General features: G+C 37.3%; 1 protein-coding gene across 2 annotated transcripts in view; it reads right to left on the bottom strand.

The window, feature by feature from the left end:
• Positions 1 to 4,748: 4,748 nt before the first annotated feature.
• LOC103461649 (transient receptor potential cation channel subfamily M member 2-like) overlaps positions 4,749 to 20,195 on the bottom strand; it is a 25,589-nt gene continuing 10,142 nt past the window's right edge. For both annotated transcript variants that reach the window (XM_008403933.2, XM_008403935.2), the window contains 24 exons: positions 19,512 to 19,692; positions 19,278 to 19,441; positions 19,007 to 19,193; positions 18,682 to 18,743; positions 18,402 to 18,602; positions 17,744 to 17,846; positions 16,645 to 16,766; positions 15,613 to 15,963; positions 14,197 to 14,331; positions 13,988 to 14,117; positions 13,771 to 13,916; positions 12,914 to 13,026; positions 12,711 to 12,812; positions 12,365 to 12,578; positions 8,866 to 8,984; positions 8,622 to 8,754; positions 8,145 to 8,316; positions 7,842 to 8,022; positions 7,584 to 7,765; positions 6,518 to 6,650; positions 5,998 to 6,040; positions 5,792 to 5,874; positions 5,270 to 5,357; positions 4,749 to 5,033 (listed from right to left, as the gene is read on the bottom strand). In XM_008403933.2, the coding sequence (XP_008402155.1) occupies positions 4,944 to 5,033; positions 5,270 to 5,357; positions 5,792 to 5,874; positions 5,998 to 6,040; positions 6,518 to 6,650; positions 7,584 to 7,765; positions 7,842 to 8,022; positions 8,145 to 8,316; positions 8,622 to 8,754; positions 8,866 to 8,984; positions 12,365 to 12,578; positions 12,711 to 12,812; positions 12,914 to 13,026; positions 13,771 to 13,916; positions 13,988 to 14,117; positions 14,197 to 14,331; positions 15,613 to 15,963; positions 16,645 to 16,766; positions 17,744 to 17,846; positions 18,402 to 18,602; positions 18,682 to 18,743; positions 19,007 to 19,193; positions 19,278 to 19,441; positions 19,512 to 19,692 (3,435 nt within the window). In that variant the 3' untranslated portion in view covers positions 4,749 to 4,943. The remainder of the gene's footprint in view (positions 5,034 to 5,269; positions 5,358 to 5,791; positions 5,875 to 5,997; positions 6,041 to 6,517; positions 6,651 to 7,583; positions 7,766 to 7,841; positions 8,023 to 8,144; positions 8,317 to 8,621; positions 8,755 to 8,865; positions 8,985 to 12,364; positions 12,579 to 12,710; positions 12,813 to 12,913; positions 13,027 to 13,770; positions 13,917 to 13,987; positions 14,118 to 14,196; positions 14,332 to 15,612; positions 15,964 to 16,644; positions 16,767 to 17,743; positions 17,847 to 18,401; positions 18,603 to 18,681; positions 18,744 to 19,006; positions 19,194 to 19,277; positions 19,442 to 19,511; positions 19,693 to 20,195) is intronic.

A 20,195-nucleotide genomic window follows, 5' to 3' on the forward strand; every position in this document is an offset into this window, starting at 1 on the left:
CCCCAGATGCTAAGGACTACATTTTAGTTAACCTTGTTGCTAATTTCTATTATCAGAATGCTAGATTTCAACTGATACACACACTTTGGCAGACCTCTTTTAAATCGGTTCAGAGATGTTATAKCTTTACAWACKTCCTACTAACTTACTACCATATCTAATTGAATAACAGAGCAAGTACAGCAACTGCTCCCCCATTTAGAAAAAAAGTGCAAAATTATTTCTTAAGTATCCAATGTTTAACTCAAGAAATATGATTCTTTTTTGTTTGCGTCTCTTTTTTGTTTGCTGCATTTCATTTGTGTTTGTATTCTTTTTTGTTTGCATCTTTTTTTTGTTTGCTGCATTTTATTTGCTTTTTGTTTGCGTCTATTTTTGTTTTCTGCATTTCACTTGTGCGCGTATGCATGCTTTCTCTGTTGCTGCGCATTTGGACTTGTCGGCCACCATACAAATGCCATTCCAAATTAACAAAAAGGAGAGATCTAAGGTGCCTACATCCCAACGTGTATACTTGCTTTTTAACCCAATGTACGTCTAAGAGTTCAACAAACCAAAGAGGGAGGAAGAATGCTAACATTTACTGATTTGGTTGATTTGTAGAAATATTTGTCAAAATCATTAAATTTAAGACTTTGGGCAAGARAAGACWTCTAAATATCAGCCTCATTAATCACATCACAGTGTTTCAGTCACTTCTCTTGGAAGATTGCTCACTTCTTATGAGTATAAAAGTAGGACTCCTGTAGGTTTGTTGACATCGAGCACATCGATTTTGAATAGTTCAAAGGAGCAAAATCCCCAAATCTCCACCAACCGTAAAAAATTTAATTTTTTTCTACCAATGTTCCTATAAAATATTTACAGTTGCAAATTGCCCTGTCTCTAAATCAGTTTGACAGAAAGGAGAAAAATCATGACATGCATCACCTATTATAACAGAGAATGGTTACAAGAGTGTTCAGAAATATTTTAAAAACATAAAATATTTGATGTCATAGTCTCAAACGACCTTTGACCTCATTTAGTCTTTTCATCAAAGAGGCAAAATCTGATAAAAATGTTAATATAAACAAATATGCATCCGGGAGGACATTCTCCCTGTTCCACCAGACCAAGAACTACATCTTGGCTCTGTCCTAAACTAGTTTCAGGCGTGGCATCATCTTGTAGTTGTCATTTAGTGCGTAGGCCACACTTTGTGGAAAGAGTCGCCTTTTTGGCGGRTTAGAGAGGGCAGGGTTTCAACTGTGGGAATGACGGTGATGTAGAAGACATCATTTTGATGTTCCTTCAGGTCTAGAAGATCTAAAATATCTGGTAGTTTTAAGCTGTGTGGAAACAGCAAGAGATATAGAATAAACAGCAAACACATAGACACATAGTATTATGCTAGYGGCAACAACTGTTGCCACGCTTACACTCACTCTTCTTATGATCAAAATATGAATTAAGGGATACAATTTTCTTTATATATCAGTAGAAGACACTTGAAAGAGCATATGTACAAAATATGTTATTTATATTTGTCTATTTAAATATTTTACTGACTTTCTCTTGTACAGATTTGTGACTGACATTTACCTCCAGCGACACAGGCAGGAAGTAAAGAGGTCTGGTCATGTGACCTTTCACWAGATACATGAAATTGATATTGCTTAGAATAGACACACTATTATTTGATTTTAAAACTTCAATTAGCTGCCAAAAGTAAAAACTATTATTTTAGAGCTCCCAGAAGTTCGAAAAAATGTCTGGCAACAATTCTTGCCGGTAGGAAAATGCAACARAAAATCACTTAATTCATATTTGTTCATTTGTTTGCTTATTTAAGGATCCCCATTAGTCTCTACCATAGTAGAGAGTATTCTTCCTGATGTAAACACCAAACATTACAAAAATGACAATAATGAAAGCTGTTCGGCCTCCTAGCACCCTGCGGCAGCTTGGCTTGGCCAGTCCCATAGGTCTCATACCATCTCATACCAACATATTTGATGTGTATTGGTGAGGACACTCATCAAAATATGTCTGTCCATTTGTTGGCTGTATGGTGTTGTCTTTATGACTTTGCCATTTTTTGTTTTTATTATGTAAAGAGCTTTGATAAGTTCATGATTGTTTGTATATATTATGTGCAAAATAACAACATATTAATCAGCATAATTAAACAATCATGAACTTGAGATATATTACATTACTAACACAAATATATCTTAACTTTTATACAGTGGACCACTGCTTAAATAACTCTATCATTTATATCTTATAACTACCCACTAATCTAAAATAAAGGGGAAAATAATTATAAAACTGCCAAACCTGATATTGGCACAGCCGACACCAGTACAGCTGATATGAGCATCTGTTTGTATTTATATTGATTCTCTTCGGCTTAACTCTCTCGCGTGCCACTACTGTCATCTTTAATTTTGTCTGCAACACATGTAAACCTTAAAAAGAATGGAAAATCTGAGATCTGGGTCATCAATCATGCAGCAGTAAGTAGTTGCAGAACCAGTTTGTCTTCCTGTTGCCTTGAATCAGTRTAAACTTTGTGTCTTCAATAAGAGGTCATCTTCGGWCACCATTAAAGAAAATCAAATCACAGTCTGTGAAGYTTGTTCATAATTTTTTTGATCTTCAGAAGGTAAAAAGTTGCAGTGTAAAATACACCAAAGAAACTTTTATTTGGCAAGTTTAATTGCACTCAGTAGCTATGAGATGGATGTGAATCTATCACTCAYAATGTTGTAATGTTCTCCATGGCGGAGTGATGCATGTCTCCACTTGTCACAGGGGATACYGGCATTCAATCCTCGACACATACTCTTGATTAAAGCTGCTTCTTCATTGTTATTGGTATCAAGCACAMAAAGCTTAATTTTAGGTAGATTTTATTTTAYAACAGAGCCTTTTAGACAAGACTCCTCCCCCTGTTGGACTGTTGGCCATTTTGACTTTATCATTTACAAGTATCTTGCTATCTGAAAACCGTGGGCAGCCCTGCTGTAGAGTTTAGTAGGGTTTCCTATCGTCACAGACCCACAAGACTAATAAAAGAATAACTCAACAGAATTTTAGGTGTTATAGAAAGCAATAATGTTATCACATTGACACTTCAAGCATAATATATTAATATATTTTTGAGTTTTCAAAATGCAGTAKATATTGATATTTTGTTCAGATAAATAAAATTATCTTCGTTATTGGGCATTAAATAAGTGTAGCATCAATATTACTAATTCTCTGCTAAATTTCACTCACACTGACTTGGTCTCTCTCATGCTAACTTCCTGTTTTGCAGCAGCATCAGTATTGCTTTTTTATTATTAAATTTTATTATTATATTCATCTTATSCTGTCATTAAAATTTCTAATTACATTAGTGAGAAATGTAGATTTTGGCTTCTTTTTTCTCCCGTTGCYATGGTGAATCATGTAATTTGTATTCCATTGATGATGGTTTCTTCCACACCTGCGCTCACACTTAAATAAATCAGCGGTAACTTGACTCAGAATTGAGATTACGTAGTTGATATCTCCTGTTCTGAAACCAAAGACTGAGAGTTAACCCTGTTTTCTGAAATGGGGCCCTGGTGCTACGTKTGGCATTGTGTTGGCATTCAACACAATGCCAAAGTAAAAAAACTAAACAAAAGAAAGTCACAGAATATATCCATCAAACTTGATTCCTTAATGAAAAGAATAACTAATGTAACCCCACCTGTTTTTCCCAAATGCTGCAACTGAAGGATACTAACTAAAAGATTTTGGAAGATGGAATAGGCTTGTCATACTGAGCAGATCTTCTGAAGGCAACCAGTTTGAAGGATTTAGAAGCACGCTGACAAAACCAGAAATTTTTGTATTATTGACCTTCTCCTAAAGTTGATGAAGCCTTTATGATGGGCTATGATCTCTAAAACTCAATGTTATCTTCACCTCTGGGTTGTTGAGGACTAAGTTTTTTTTGACTTGATGTAGCAACAGCTTCAGTATAGCCTTCACTCGCGCATGAATGATCTTCCTTGACTCGATGGAGCAACAGCTTTAGAAGTCAGAAGAACTGTGGTGGGATCCCATATGCAAAGGATGCCAGTGGGGAAACGTTCCTCTCCTGTCTGACGATTCTGTCTTGATGTTTTCCTGAGATCTTCCTGAAGTATTACAAACTTTCCACTGCAGCTGATCCTTCTTTTTTTTTATCTCATTCTGAACAGATATTGCTGCATAATTCTGGATTGGGAAGATTTTAGCGCACTGTCCATCCCTTCTGTCCAGCCTCCAAAGGTGATGATGCCTGGTTGCTATGGAAACCTTTGTCCCTCTCTGTGGACACTGTCTTCTCCTCATTACACCCAATAGGGCTTTCCTGCTTGAGTTTGCTCTTATACTCCTTGAGGAAGCTCCTTATTCCTTCCCAAGGTCAGAGTGTAACTAAGACAGTGTAACTGTAAACTCATACATCATTTTAAACCAACACAGATTCATGTTTTTTAACTACAGGTTGAGCAATCATTGCATTTTCACTCAATATCGATTGATTAGCTAGTCTGACCCTACAAATAAAAAATTTAACATGTTGATTATTAAACATCCTCATTACTTCAACACTGAAAGAGAGAAAAGCAGATAAGTCAATATCTATTTCTAGCCTTCAAACCCACATTACCCGTAACTTATATCACCATGTATTTAACTAAGACTCAATTAATTTAGCATCCAAGCACATTTCGTCCAAAAAGTAAGAAATACAAATTGATTTAATAGAAAAATCAAGAAACCTGCAGCAAGAAACGGTAGTTTTGTACTTTTTCAGAGCTGCAAGGAGATAAAAAACGCAGAGCGTACTTCTGTCTTAATCAGAAGACCAACCCATTTATGGCCTAGTGCCAGGATCCATATTTAAAGTAGACATGGTAACAACGACTGAGTTCATCTCACTCGACAGTACTCTGTGGCTGAGTTTCTTTTGCAGGAGTACCCAGAGATTTCAGACTGTCCTCAATCCTCTGCAGTGCACTGGTGACCTGAAGACACAGAGGAACCAGCAATTTAACCAGCTGCAAAGATGGTGATGAAGAAAGGTAGAAATAAATCATCATTTATACAGTGATATAGATTCAACAGTAAAGATTGATTAAATCAGTTCTCCTTTGCAGTGTATTGGTGACCTGGGTGACACAAAGCAAAAAAGGGTGGAAATAAAACATCATTTATACATAATTTAATCCGACATAAAAGATTGATTAAATCAGTTAATAACCTGTCCCTCCAGCTTCTCCATTCTATTCAGTAGTGCTTGGAATTGCGTTTTCTCTTCCATCTTCTGCTGTTCACTTAAGGTGGCAACTCTTAAACAAACAAAAGTAACATGAGTGACTGAGATTTAGTTTAGCTGCAACTGACCTAAAAACTGAACTTTTTTCCAAGGTCTATATTAAGCAAATCATGTCACTTACTCACAGTTTATTCCACAAAACACATTATTCACAGAATAAGCAAATATTATAAATTGAAAACATTTTTCATGATAGATGAGTTTGATTGATCATAAATAGGAAAATACTGGGTCTAAACTTCAAATAGAGTTTAACTCAAGCAATGATAAGTCTGGGTCACAGAACCCTATAATGTGACACAAATTATTTTAAAAAGGCACAGAAAACCATTTCTAATACAAATTTGTACATCTATGGCTCTTAATTACTCAAAAGACCAACACATTTATGGCCTAGTGCCATGGTCTGTATTTAAAGTCTGGTAACAAAGACTGAATGCATCTCACCTGACAGTTTCTTTTGCAGGATCACCCTGAGATTTCTTAATGTCCTCCATACTCTCCTTTATACACTCCAGTGCTTTGTTTGACTGAACACACAAAGCAAGCAGTAATTTAACCAGCTGCAAAGACAGTGCTGAAGAACGATGGAAAAAATATTTATACAGTGATATAGATCCAACATTAAAGGAGTCATTAAATCAGTTCATAACCTGTTCTTCTAGTTTCTCCAGCCGTTCAGTTAAGGTGGTAACCCTAAGAAATCAAACAAAATGAGATGAGTGAGTGAGACTTGGATGAGCTGCAACCGGTCTAATAACATGCTTTTCTCATATTTTATATTAAACAAATCACATTGTTTACTTGGTTTATGCAACAAAACCCATTATTCACATAGAATAAGCAAAGATTATAAATTGAAGTCATTTTTCATGACAGATGAGTTTCATTTACCATGAATACAAAAACACTGGATTTTAAGTTCAAATTAAGTTTAACTCAAATAATAGGGTGTTTTAAAGTCTGGGCCACAGAATCATAAAATGCAGCACAGGTTTTGAAAAAAAAAATCAATAAAAAACACAGACAATCATTTACAATATGAAACCCTTCCTTCATGTAATTTAAGCAAATATTCTGCTTGGCTTTCATTCAGAAGCACATTTAGAGGTATTTAGCCATCCAATAGCCTGGATTTGGCTAGAAGAGAGAGAACTTTCTGCAGGATTGTACTTTTGGGATGAATCCTGGATGCGCCCCTCCATGCTCTGGCTCTTCGCCTGCCATTCAGATAGCATATATGTGTCCCTCATCAAGGCTTCCCAGGACAACAGCTCCTCTTCCTCTATTCCTCTAAAATCCTTTGCTGAAAAAACAGATAAAAAGGAGTGGGGCATGATTTGCATCACCATCATTTTCACATTTGTTTCTGTCTGGCTCTTTCCTTCCAAAGAGCCAGAATATCTTGATCAACAGTTTTTAGGGATGTTTTCTAACAAATAAATGGTGATATATAGAGCTTTCAGCTGAAAACTTAGCTATCTAGTGTATGATTAGACAAAGTGTGGTTCTGAATCAAGTCTGTGACTGCTTTTTTCAGACTTTCAAATACTGTTAATTAGCTTTTCTGTATTTTTTTAGTCCTGACTAATTGTGAAGGACAATTGTTTTTGTCCTTTACATACTTCTCAGGTGTTATTTGGATGGAAAACAGGTGAAAAAAAAAAGGCAGCCAGAAATTGAAGAATTTTAGAAAGAACTTCAACAAGTCTAGAGATAAGGAATCTGAAAATCATCCGATTACTGGAATCGACTTACATTCAGATTGAAACAGCCAGTCAGAAACTCTCATGTTTTTTTATTATTAATGAACACTTCATAACTAAAATTCTGACAACAAAATTCTTCGATGTTTTTAGTTATTTTTGTCTGAAGAAGACTCAAAGTTTGCTGCTTTTTGTAACAATATGATAAATAAACTTTTAATAATTTTATTGTTGGTTTAAACTTATAAAACCCTGTTTTTCAGCAACTGTTCTTTCACACAGAGTGTGACATCATATCTACTACTATCTAGATAATTACTAATTACTCATGTCAGGTAGGCTGGACAAAAATAATTTCAATTCCTAAAGAGAAATTTTAATTAGCTAAATGAGGAATTGGCAGTAAATATAAAAATATAAAAGTGGTATGAACATTTTGCACCATACAAATGGAGACAATCATCAGAAGCAGTGGATCTGAGATCACCTCTTGTTAATATTCCACATCTAGAAATCAGGGATTAGGGCCTTACTGAACTCAGTCTCTATGGCTGAAGAGTTCCACTGCACCAATTTTCTGATGAAGAGGCAGAGATGACTGAGGATGATGAAAGGAGGTGGGGGGGCTGGGCGGCTATAGTACTCTTTGATCAGCTGATATCTTTGAAACTTCCAGATCCTATCCGTGTTGTCATGAACCTCCTCAAACGTGTAGCTGTACAGGTGAAAGATTAACAGATTCATTATATTGAAAACCAAAGCTGACAGATGGTGTGGTGGTAAGGACTCACTTAAAGATGGCTATGAGGAGGTTGATGAGCAAAATGTTGGCAAACAGCAAGTAAACACAGAGCATGATGATGGTGAGCCACTCAGGGAACTCCGGCATTTGGTTTTTGTTCAGCTCAGGACATTTGGGCTTCAGGGGATCCGTACCATTCATGCTGCATGAATTTATATCAAACTTAGCATCTGCAGGAGACAAAACACTGAAACTAGAACATGCAGCATCACCAAGAAAACTGGCATCACCTACAGAGAGATTCTGATTTCTCCTCAAGTAGTAAAACTACACAGTGCACTTCTCCACTCACTGTCAACATTGTCAGGGAAACTTCCAAATATAGTGAGATACGGCTCGTAAACAGCCCCACGCATGATCCAGTCCAGTCGATTGTCATTATCTATGAGGATGCCTTGTTTGGCAACACCGTACGCCACGACCCAGATGCTCAGGAGAAACATGAAGAAGAACAAATCCCTCATCTGCAGCACAAAATTACATTAGAGGGCAAAAAGACAGAAAAATAATTAACTGCAGGCAAATATCACCATCTTAATAACAATAAATAATTCATACAAGTTCTGTTTTTAGAAAATCAGATGCAGAATAAAGTCTGGAAAGGGAGACACTGGAAAACACTAATATTTTTAAAGACCGAGTACTCTGTTGAAAAAAATGTCTCCAAAGACAAGCCGAAGGACTACAGCAACATAAATATCATGTTGTGTATTGTTCTAATTGTTCCCACATTTTATTAGGTTCATTTTCATTTATACAAACTCCTCACCATCTTCCGAACTATGATGATTTTAGGTCCCAACGTGCGATTGATAGTGAAGATTGCCATGAGGCGGAGGCAGAAGACCACATAGTCGATGCACAGGATGATTTTACCTGGGTAGAACAACTTGGTTGTCAGCCTGAAGTAAAAAAAAAATAAAAATAATAATAATAATAATAAGTTGGTGAGTCACAGATTACTGAGTGGCTTGAAAGACTTTCCATGTCTCTCTGAGAGACGGAGAAAGTACCTGAATGCAAGTCCTAGACAGAACCCCAGGATGGAGATGACATCCAAAATGTTCCACAGCTCTTGAATGTACACCTTGGCTTTCTCACAAAACCCAAAATGATCAGGATCATAAAACAGCTGGGAGAGAAAACAGAGATTCAAACTGACATGTCAGACTTTTATTGTCATCAGATATTTATTTTGAATAAGGTTAAATTTGATCGCTAACCTCCAGAGGTTGAACATTAGAATTTAGTTAAAAGTAACAAATACCAGGTATGTACACACATCAAATAAAAAGACACATACACCTTTTTTCTCACTGTCTGAAGTTAAATCTTACCAAACCTTTCTTATTTTAGGTCAATTAGAATTACCCATATTATTTATATGCCCTAAATGCCAGAAAATTAACAAGATCATTTTTTAGAGATTTCTTTTTGTAACTTTACCTAGAATTCAAAAGTTTATATATATTTTGTCAGTATCAAAAATATCTGTCTTTCAGAATCTCTGCCTTGGGTTAAATCTTTTGGGATTCCCTCCACAAACGTCTGATAGGTTAACTGACACATCTGAACTAACTGGATTCACACATGTGGACATATTAAAGGTCATACCAAACCTTTCTTCAACTGCTGTACACTGCAGTACAGCAGTTGAGGTCCAGTTTTTATAAGTGTCTMTGTTTCAGCATAATTCTTACAAAAGCTTCAACATAAATGTGACTATTATCAGCATCCCCAAGTTTATTTGCAGTTTTGTTTGAGATAATGTAATACATTTTTTCCCCAAGTTAGATATCTTCAGTTTTACATATGTGGTTAAGAGGCACCCCCTACTGGTATGGCTGCCTCAAACCAGTTTTAAAATGTGTGTTATTGACCAATGTAAGTAGTTCTCAAGTTTTATCTCTGAGTCACTAACAGCTCACTCATTAAATCAACCCACCTAGTTAATGTTGGTAGGTCTGAGTACTTTTTAAGCTGTTGTTCATTTGCATGCTATAATTTTGTACATTTTTTATGCTTATGTTATGCAGTTAGGCCTGTCACGATAACAAATTTTGCTGGACGATTAATTGTCTAAAAAATTATTGCGATAAACGATAATATTGTTTCAAGACCTTTTAACAAATGGAAATGACTAATAATGCATGCGATTTCCTGCCATAGATAGATAAACTTTATTTTCAAAAGAACACATAACACTGGAACTGAAACTAAATAAACAAAACAACCAAAAACAAGGTTTCCCAGTCTCCATTAACAAAAAACATACTTGAATAAAAACTAAACAACATAAAGCCAAAGTGGAAATAAATACTGCATTCAACCAAAAGAGTGCAGATTATGAAGTCTGTATACTATATTGTCCTTCAGTAATCACTAAATTTAGATAGAGAAGATGGGCACACTCGACTACCTAATGCAGTAGTTCACACTACACGATTTTTTGTCCCTATTTTCCCCTTACGACAATCTTAGATCGTTGGCCGTTCATTTGTCGCTGGTGATTTCGTAACCGTTCAATCCTGCAGTGTGTGGTGTGTAGATCGTGGCCGCTCCGATCTAAATCAGGGGTTTTCCCCGACTGGGAGCTTAACGCTGAATGTGACAGGTAGCCAATCAGAAAGCGCGGATTTTCTCCGTGCTTTCCGAAGGGAAATTACGGAGGGGAATCCCAAACAGCTGACACGGCGCGACCCGGAATCCATCGGACATTGGAGATGATATGTAGAAACAACATTAATATTTATTCAACATTTCGTGCAAAGAATATAGAAATGACAAGGAGAGGAGTTGGAGCCAAATTGCTACCGCAGATGATAAATCCTGTAAATTTTCAGCTGTTTTCGTTAAAGTGACATAAATAAGTTATATTGATTTTCATTAAGTCAGGACTTTACGCGGACTCTAGCCACATGCAATAACAGGTAGATTCAAGTAAAGCATTGATTAATGCCTGATATTAAAATTAGTTAACTGGACTTGTAGCCATTATTTTGTGCCCATGTGGCTGGACACCACACGACGAACCCGATCGAACCATTATACCTAGGATTTCTTCTGCTAATGTGTCTCAGGTTTAGAAAATACGCTGACAATCGGCCGACAACTCCTGTAGTGTGCGCTGGACATTACACTAAGGAAATGAGGGAGGGAGGGTMAGTGCAGAGCATCGGAGCTGAGCCTTTTTTCCATCAGCGTCATCAACAGAAAGAAAAAAGGCAGGACGTTCTGATAAAGCCGATAATTAAAATKAGGTCGATAGGTTTAATTTATCGTGCGATTAATTGATTTATCGTTTATCGCGACAGGCCTATGTGCAGTGGTTCCCAAAGTGTGGGGTGAGCCCCCTTAGTGGGGTGGGGGAAGGGCACTGCCATTGCAGGGGGTGTGCGATGAATAAGAAAAAGAAAAAGAAGAAAAAAAACTCAGGGAGCTGTTCATGTTTAAACCCCATTTTGCACAGAGGCTTTTTTTTAATGTATTGATGATAGCAAAGGGCAATATTGTTACAAATAGAAAAAAATATGTTTGAAATAACACTGACAGCAAAGAATGCTCTTCTACAGTATAGAACTAAAAAAAAAAACAGTTACACAAAAGTGTTTCACTGTAAAGACGGTTTTTAGTTTGTCTTGTTGCAACCTGCAGTGTGAATAAACTTCAGTAGAGTTTGAAACCAAAATATGTGTATAGGTTTATGTCTGGTTGAATGGCGTGTGTGCCCAGTTGATTTTTTTTTTCTTTGGGGGTGGGGGGGGCATTATTGTAATTCACAGGGGGGCCCAGAAGAAAATCTTTGGGAACCACTGAGTTAATGAGTGTAATAAACTTACACTTTAAAAGTTTACTTGTGAATCACGGAGCATGCAATCTGCGCCGAGTTGTAAAATTTCAGAAGTACAGACCAGACACTGTAAGAGYGTGTGAGGAAGCCAACGCACAGTGTTGTAGACAATATGATTAGTGCATGATCTCTGCTTTGTGCCCAGTCCAACTAGAAACCAACTAGACAACCGTCTTTGCTATCACCGTTACTGGTGTGTAAAAAAAACAACTATTTAAAATAAATAAACAAGCAACGCTTAGCTCACGCGCAGGGTGTGGGGGAGGGATTGAGAAGGAAAAGTCAGCCAAACCACCATTCATATGATACACCAGGGCAAAACCTGAGAGCAAAACTAAAGAATAAATAGATTATTTTTCATGGGTTGGCTCGTTTGCATAATTTTTTAATGCCGCCCTGGGCAACTTCCCATGTGGCCCATATCAAAAGCCACCATTGTACCTTTTCACAGAAATGCATCAGACTCATTTATTTTAAAGTGACTGTCATTGATTGTTCTTGCTGAATAAAAGTATTCAAAGTTGTTATTTTCAGGATGAGATTTTGGTATYAAGAAATGGAATTCATGACTCAATGACTCTTCTTCAACTTCATACATTAAGAACCTAGCTGGAGAAAGGATAATTCCCCAAACAGTGCYCATTATATTTGCAGTTTCTCACCTGTCTGATCTCCTCACACACMAGAGTGAACAACCAGATGTAGAGCACCAGCTCTGCTATAGATGGAGTTCTCTGGAAGTCGACCATCAGGACGTAAGCAAACAGGAACAGGAAGGCGAAGTACGAGACAATGTTTCCATAAAACTTGACCTGAGGAGCGCAGTACAGTCCTTCCAGTCTGGACCAGCAGTTCGGATATTTCACACTCTGCTTACTATGGGCAGAAACATCAACATCAACGTAATTCTCATTTGATCAAGAATTGTTGCAACTCAGTGTTGTACAAAATTTGACAGCAGATGTTGAATAGGTCTTTAATTGAATCAATCAGAGATTGTCCTCTCACGAGAAATCCGAATTATTGTTCAAAGTGCTGTGTGTCTCTTCCTCCACAGTCATTTTTATCTCCTCTTTCTGCTCGATTTCTCTCTGCAGGTCTTCATCGCGTCTAAAAAGGAAAAACAGGTCTGAATGTGGAAAATGTGGAAATGTAATGCTTTACAACTTCCACAGTTTTCATTTACACAATCACTCCCAGTAATATCTCACCTGAAAACCAGAAACGTGGTGTAGATCAGAGGGAAGAAGACCATGCAGAGCAGCACCCTCCACACAGGATTGTTGACTGAAAGCTCACCACACCAGATCTGAGTAAGAAGATCCTAAAGAACAAGAGTCTTATYAAAAGGTTTGTATAATATATGGGAATAAGATGTCAGGCTGTCTTTGACTCTCTTAAAATGATCTTAAAGACKGAAGCAAACAGAAATGAGGGATAACAAGACTTTTGAACACCACTTTGTGGGTTTGTGTTCATGATGTTTCACATTATAGCCACAAACTATTTCTTAAGAATGTAGATACAAAGTTGTCTTACTGGTAGATGTATGGGGCCTTACATTGAAGGAAAAATTAAACTTTCCTGTGCACAGAAAAGTTTTTTTCTTTCAGTGTCTCTACAGGAGAACCTCCACACCAAAATCAGGACTTTTTCAGAGATATCCCTGAATTATGTTCTATCCTTCTCCCCATTATTTTTATCACTGTGTTTCTATGTCAGAATGACAAATTCAGGTTGAGGTGCAGTGTTAGTTTATAAACATGCAAATTTGCACATAGGCAAGAAGGTTAAGCATTGGTCTCACAAGAACACCTTCTGCCATACGTTTCCAGTGTTCATATTACACACAGGTTKACTCTGTTTACTAATWGGGTGACTCAAAGAAAATTATTTAGACTGGATTTTATCTAGGGTCATTAGAATGAATTTGTATACAGTGGGTTGCATTCAAATGCAAATGCCTTTTAGATTATTATATGTAAAGAAAAGGAACTTCCTTTTGTTTGAAGTGTCCATACAATTAATATGTCCTGAATTATAAAATCTACATAAAAATCTGCTTCACCTGAACACCTAACTCAGCCACAAATTTTTTATTATCGGCCTCCAGCGCCAGCCTCAGACACGTCGTCTCGCCCCAAAGGCTTGAGATTCGAACCAGCAGCTTCTGGGCGCGCTCCTCATCATTCTTGTAGCAATTGCTGAACACACCTGAGGACACACATACAGGTCAGTAAATTCCACCTCAGTCTGTAAATGTTCTCTTTACCTCTGTCTCATACCAATYGCATGATCTTCAAAATGACTGGCGAGCTCCAGCATTTCCTGAGGCTCGTCTGCATCGATTGACTCCTCAGCCATTTTCTTCAGGATCTTACTGGCAGCCAGAGCAGCAGATATGCAGTCTCCACACTGAGCACACAGAGAAATACAGTTACACACATAAACCACTTTGAAGACACTTTAAACATGTGCAGGAGTTTTTAATCACCTGATCCCAGGCGATTTTAGACAGCTCCTTGTTGTTCTGGACAACTGCCCAAAGGAAAAGGTCTCTGCCTGCAATCCTCTTGGCTTCATCTTCCCTCTTGGCTTCATCGTCCCTCTGAGTTTCAGGTTTATTTTCCTTAAAAAAAAGTGAGGGATTGGATTTTTGGGTTAACTGGTCAGATATACTCTATAAAACTGGAAAACATTGCAGAGTCAAAGATCTCATGAAAGTCTAATAAACAATCTGTTGACGAAATAATGAATAAAGAAACAAACAATGACATTTTGAACTGGGAACACTGGAATCAATCGCATGATGGCCCATGCATAGGAGGTAAAGAGTGTCTAAGTTAATATTTATGTGCAAATGATTTGTAGCTGAAGTTTGGATGGGAATCTTCATAACTGGATAGTTTATTTCCCTTTCACTGGGATGGGGTGTGTGCTATTCTTGCTGTTTCATTTCCAATTTGAATATATACATTTTTACAACTAAAAATTCCTGTAATTGCAACTTAAGTATTTTTTAACTAAACTGTTTTTGTTTTTTTTGTAATTTATGACTCTGTTTCCAGTGGAAATGTACATCTTCTTCTTCCACACCCATCTCAGTCTCCAGACCTAGCAACCTGAAAGTACACTTTGCTGTGCCGCCTGGAGTAACAAGACACAGTCATAAAATGATGAATCCCAGGAAACATTGCAGGGTGGAGGCAGGCAGGTGAAATTCAACAATTTACTTGAAATAAAAAAAGACAAAATCTAGCATTCAGCAATGAATCCAAAAATAGTGCAATGGAAAGCAGTTGGTGTTATGTGATGTTAACAGGACGATCTGACCAAGAGYTAGCTGTCTGATTGTAATTGTCTGATTTATGCTGGAGAGCTATGTTGTGCCCCCAGCTATGAAAGACTGAAATTTCAGGAGGCTTGTATGACTATTATGTATGTGGGTCAAGACTGACTTGAGGGTTCCAGYCCTGCCATTTCCTARACATTGTGAAAACTACGCAAAGAAGCACAATTTTACTCGGCATCCATGTTTCTCTTAATGGCAGGCTATTCTGGGTAATCAGAATGAGAACTGATTGCATGTTTAGTTTAGTTTTTTTATTTGATTATAGTTTGCAGTTTTTGAGTGAAACATTAAATGAGAAAAAAAAATTCATCCTGACCGTTACATCTAATTTAATCTGTAAAAAAAACTGTGAAAATAAGAAACGACCCAGGATTTTGCATTCCAGGCAGTAATATTACTAACTAAAATGTTAMAGGAGATCAGGTGGTAGAAATATATTGTACCAGGTATTAACAACAGAGATGCCTGTATTTTAGTCATTTCATGGAAAACAATTGCTTCTAATTGTAGGATTTTGTTTCTACCCACTTAATAAAGTTCAGAATAAAACATACTCACAGATGGTATCCTCACAGTATAGTCTCCATCCTCGGAAGATGAATAGATGGGCTTTGTGAATTTTCCCAGCAGGTGGCGCACTTCATTAGAGACGTGTTTCAGGGAGATTTCTTTTCGTGCTTGATCAAGACCCTTCATATCCAGTGCCTTCCTCCTGGTGCTGCTGGTAAATTTCATCTTCTTGACCAGCTTGTACAAGAAAAAGCAGTTTGGCAAGTTTTTGTAGAGTTCACGGAGGGTTTTGTTATGCAGAAAGTCCTCCAGACACACACCGTTCTCCAGGAGCAGACTGACAAAATCGGGTTTATTGCAAACCAGGGCTAAACGCATGAACCTGTGGAGGTCACTGGACTAAAGAAAGAAACAAAGAAAAAAAAATCTTGTTAGGTTGATGGAAAACCAACCAGTTGGAAGAAGTATCTACAAGACCAAATAAATATGTAATCTTAAAAGCTTATCACTGTGAAATATGTTTCATTCTCTTTCAATACTGTGCTTGATAAAATAACTTATTTAACTGTGATTTTTTTTTGTGATAGCAATTGTTGAATCATTTTTAATTCATTCCAGCAGTTTTTATTTAAATTGTCCTTTTTACAAAGTTTGAGGTTTTAATCATAATGGTATTTTTCCCCATGGCTGATTTATTTCATAATGACACTTTGAAACTTAATAACTTAATAACTGGGTGGTTTGCCCAGTGCAGTGGGCCAAACAGGCTAGGAACGCGTCAGCACATAAGGGCAGGTTTAGGTGAGTGTGTGGAGGGGAGGGGTCAACATTACACRACTATGGGGCACTGGTAGCCAGTAAAGGCTTTTAAATTCAGAAATAAAATGAAAATATAAATACTGTAAATAAAACAGAAATAAAAAAGAGAGGCACTTTTTTGTCCAGTGGAAAGAGAGCAGGTGTTCTAGCACCACCTAGTGTCGATGGGTGAATGTTTCTATGTGCTACTACTTGAATCACACATTTCAAAAAAAATTTAAGTAAGATTTTATAATCCACAGTGCTCTGAAACAAACTCACCTTCCACATCCTTTCCTCAGTGAAAATCTTAGTCTCAGCTGAATCGACTCTGTTCCAGGCGATAGCCAGCTCCAGATGCTTCTTCCAGGAATTATCTTCTTGTGGTTCAGCAGTCTTGAAAGCTAGAATACACACTTACTGCTAAATGTCTTCAGGATATCTACAGAACACACACTTATCAGCTTTTACTTAAGGCAAATAACAAGTTTAAGAACASAATGTACTAAAATAGTTTTGGCCGAGAAAAACAGAAATCTCATCAACAAAAGTTGGTGTAGATTTCCACAAGTAGCTCAGTAAGCAGAACAATTATCCGATGATATATAAACACAGAAGAAAATGTATTAATGGAAACTTGAGACGAAGCATTTCAAACAGTGGAATAATCATAATATGAGCATTAACAAGGTTTAGTGATGTAGACTCACACTGTTTTAGTGCATGGAGCTTCTCCTAAGCAATATGCATTAAGTCCAAAATACAGCAGATCCATTTTGGAAACTGATCTGATGGACAATCGGGTTGGATAATGTAAAAAAAACAACTAGCACGTTAAAATCAATGGGGCCTCACAGACCGCTAGCAATTCCTTGCTACTGCATCTCCGACTCTCTGACCAAGAWAGGCATGGGGTCTATTCTGGTCTGAGCTTTGTGTCACAGAAATTTGAAGAGAATCCCATGTGTGATACAGGAAATGAGACACAGTTTCAAAGTAAAAAACATCCAATTTGGGTAAAGATACCAAGTTAAATCTTTTACTTGTGAAAAAAAACAGTTTAGTTAGAAAGGGCAGGAGCTCAGAAGTACAGAAAAAGATGAAAGAGTGAAAGGGTACATATATCTCTAATGTTCTCTGATTAACACCACACATGTGGTTCTAAAAATTGGATGACTTTTTCTTTTTCTTTTTCTTTTGGATGAGTTTTATTTTGAGGTATTTGTGTGAAATAAGAATACGTTCCACACTTTTCAGATTTATATTTGAAAATATAATATAAAATTCATGTTTCAATTGCATTCCAAATAACAATAAAATACACTGTGGACTGCAGTTGTAGCATAATATTTTAAAAACATTTGTAATTCACAGTAGTTACCTTTGAAAAGAGCATCAAGGATTGCCACATCCAAAACCCCCTGATCATCTTTCCTCGCTCTGAATATTGTCAGCAAATCAGACTTCTCGACTATCTTCTGAATCTGGAAACAGAGCAGATAAATGTATAAACCCACAGTGCTGTTTCAGGAAACTTACTTTCAGACCACATCATTTAAAGAAAAAAATATATCGAAATGTGTCATATCACATGATTTACTACGCCTAATCCTAATCCAGTACATTCAATTGAATTTCAAGTAGGAGATGTAAAATAATTTATTTTTCCTAAATGTCAAAGCAAATATTTTCTTCAAAATTGGTAGATTACATACAATTTATGCCATGCTTATTGCTGAAAAACGTCCTGTTATCAGTGTCTCCTCTTGCCTCAGGGTGATGGAGGGACACATATTCGTGGGTTACCCCGCAAAGGCAGGGCTAGTTAGATAGTTATTTTAAACCTGAAGGGACAAAGTTGTACCAAGACATACCTCTGCAGCCAATTAGGAAAATTCAATTGCATAAGAACCATTTGACCAAAGAGGTCAATAGTGATATGCTTTTAGCCCAAATAATACCAAACAGTATGACCCATAACAAAACCACCACAGTGTACCACCACATATTACGGACTGGACCATCATCACTTCACTAACCATATTTTTCCATGCTTCGATTTCATGATCTTTGAAGTTTTTGTACTCTTCTCCAAAATACTTCTTAGTCAGCTCCTTGATGAGAGTGGTGGTGATACTATTGGTTGGGAGTCCAGACACTTGAGCAATAACATCTGCTATCCGCCCAGAGCCCTGCAGGATCACGCACGGTGTGCCCTTTTCAATAGCATTGTAGATGGTCTGAGAGGAGACAAAGATGAGAGCTCAGTTCACTAGAAACTCAAAGATTCAAAGAAGATTTAGGAATCTGTTGACTCACTTTGAGTGTACCTCCTCCTCCGTCCAACACCACACAAACCACTAGGGTTTTTATCGCAGTCGCTGGAGGGTAAATAATAATGAAATAATGAAAACAAGTATTTATAGTTATTAATAATTAGGGATCCCTGTTGCATTGGTCATCAACAATGCAACAGATTGATGACCAATCTGTTGCATTGGTCATCAACAGATGACCAATGCAAAACATGGCAATTTTCCTGCCATTCTGTAATTGTACATATGTTGTTATTTTTATCATAATAATATGATAAAAATAATAAATATTATTATTATTAGATAATGAAGATTAATCTCCTTTAAACCTTTGGTTCCAAGAGCTTGGTCTGAGATGTATTGCTCTAGTTCCGTGCGCAGTGGGATCTCTGCACCATAGGCGTCTTTGTCACTGGTCCCATCATCAACCAGCAGGAAGTGGGAATGATTGTTATCAAGACAGGCCAGATCACCCTGACCTTGTGTGTCAATCGCATAATTAGCTGGGAAGCAACCCTGCAGCCAAACACAATGAAAAGTATGAAGGAAACATACAAATCTATTCACAGAAATAATGTGAAGCTCAAGTGTTCAACTTACGTTTTCATTTACTAATTTATCCTTGTTGTGAATTACTCCCCATGGTGCCACTCCAATAGCCACTATTTTCCGCTTCGTAGTGTTATTGAGGGCACAGTCCCTCACAGCCTGTCCCACATGCATCATCACACCAGCATTGGTACCGCCGGTGATGATCCACGCACCTACAGGTGATGAAGTATCACTATGTGTGTTTCTGACTGATATTAATCACATCTCTATTTTTCTACTCACCTGTAGTCTGAGCGACTTTGATAAGTCCTCTGTGAAAAGCCTTCTTCAGGTTGGACTTCAGGTAGAAGTTATTGGCTCCTCCAGTCACTGAGATGACCACATTGGGACGCGGAAGTTTCCACTGTTTTGTCAGTAACTCGTAGAGGACTTCAGGTTTGGTGTCTGTGAATACTCGTACATACTGGTAATGAGCAAACAAGAAGTGACATCAGAATGCACAGGCATACAGTTTACAGTGTCATATAAAAGTATTTATACCCAATGAGGTTTTTCAAAAAGAAAATAATAATAATTTTATTGGAGTTTTATGCTGTATACCAACACAAAGTAGCTTATAATTGTGAAGTGGCAGGAAAATAWTACCTTTTCTATAAATTTCTTTGACAAAAAATACAACAAAAAAACAGAAATGGGGGGCGTGGCCTAGGTCTCAATATGGAGTAGACGTGTTTTGAGGAAGCTCCGACTCAACTCCACCATTATCTCACCTTAAATAATATTTAAACTTCTGCGCAGCATATTTGTAGTGTGCCATCGCATTATGAACAGGACAACGAAGCCAAAAGGTAATAAAAAAGACAAAGGCTCGGAGGATGATACCCCGGACGACCGGACCAAGCTAGCAGGCGTGAAGGCGGCTAATGCTAACACGAGCCCCACGTGCTCTCCAGGTCCATCCGCCAC

The sequence above is a fragment of the Poecilia reticulata genome, linkage group LG2 (genome assembly GCF_000633615.1).
Source record: "Poecilia reticulata strain Guanapo linkage group LG2, Guppy_female_1.0+MT, whole genome shotgun sequence".
NCBI classification, from domain to species: Eukaryota; Metazoa; Chordata; class Actinopteri; order Cyprinodontiformes; family Poeciliidae; genus Poecilia; species Poecilia reticulata.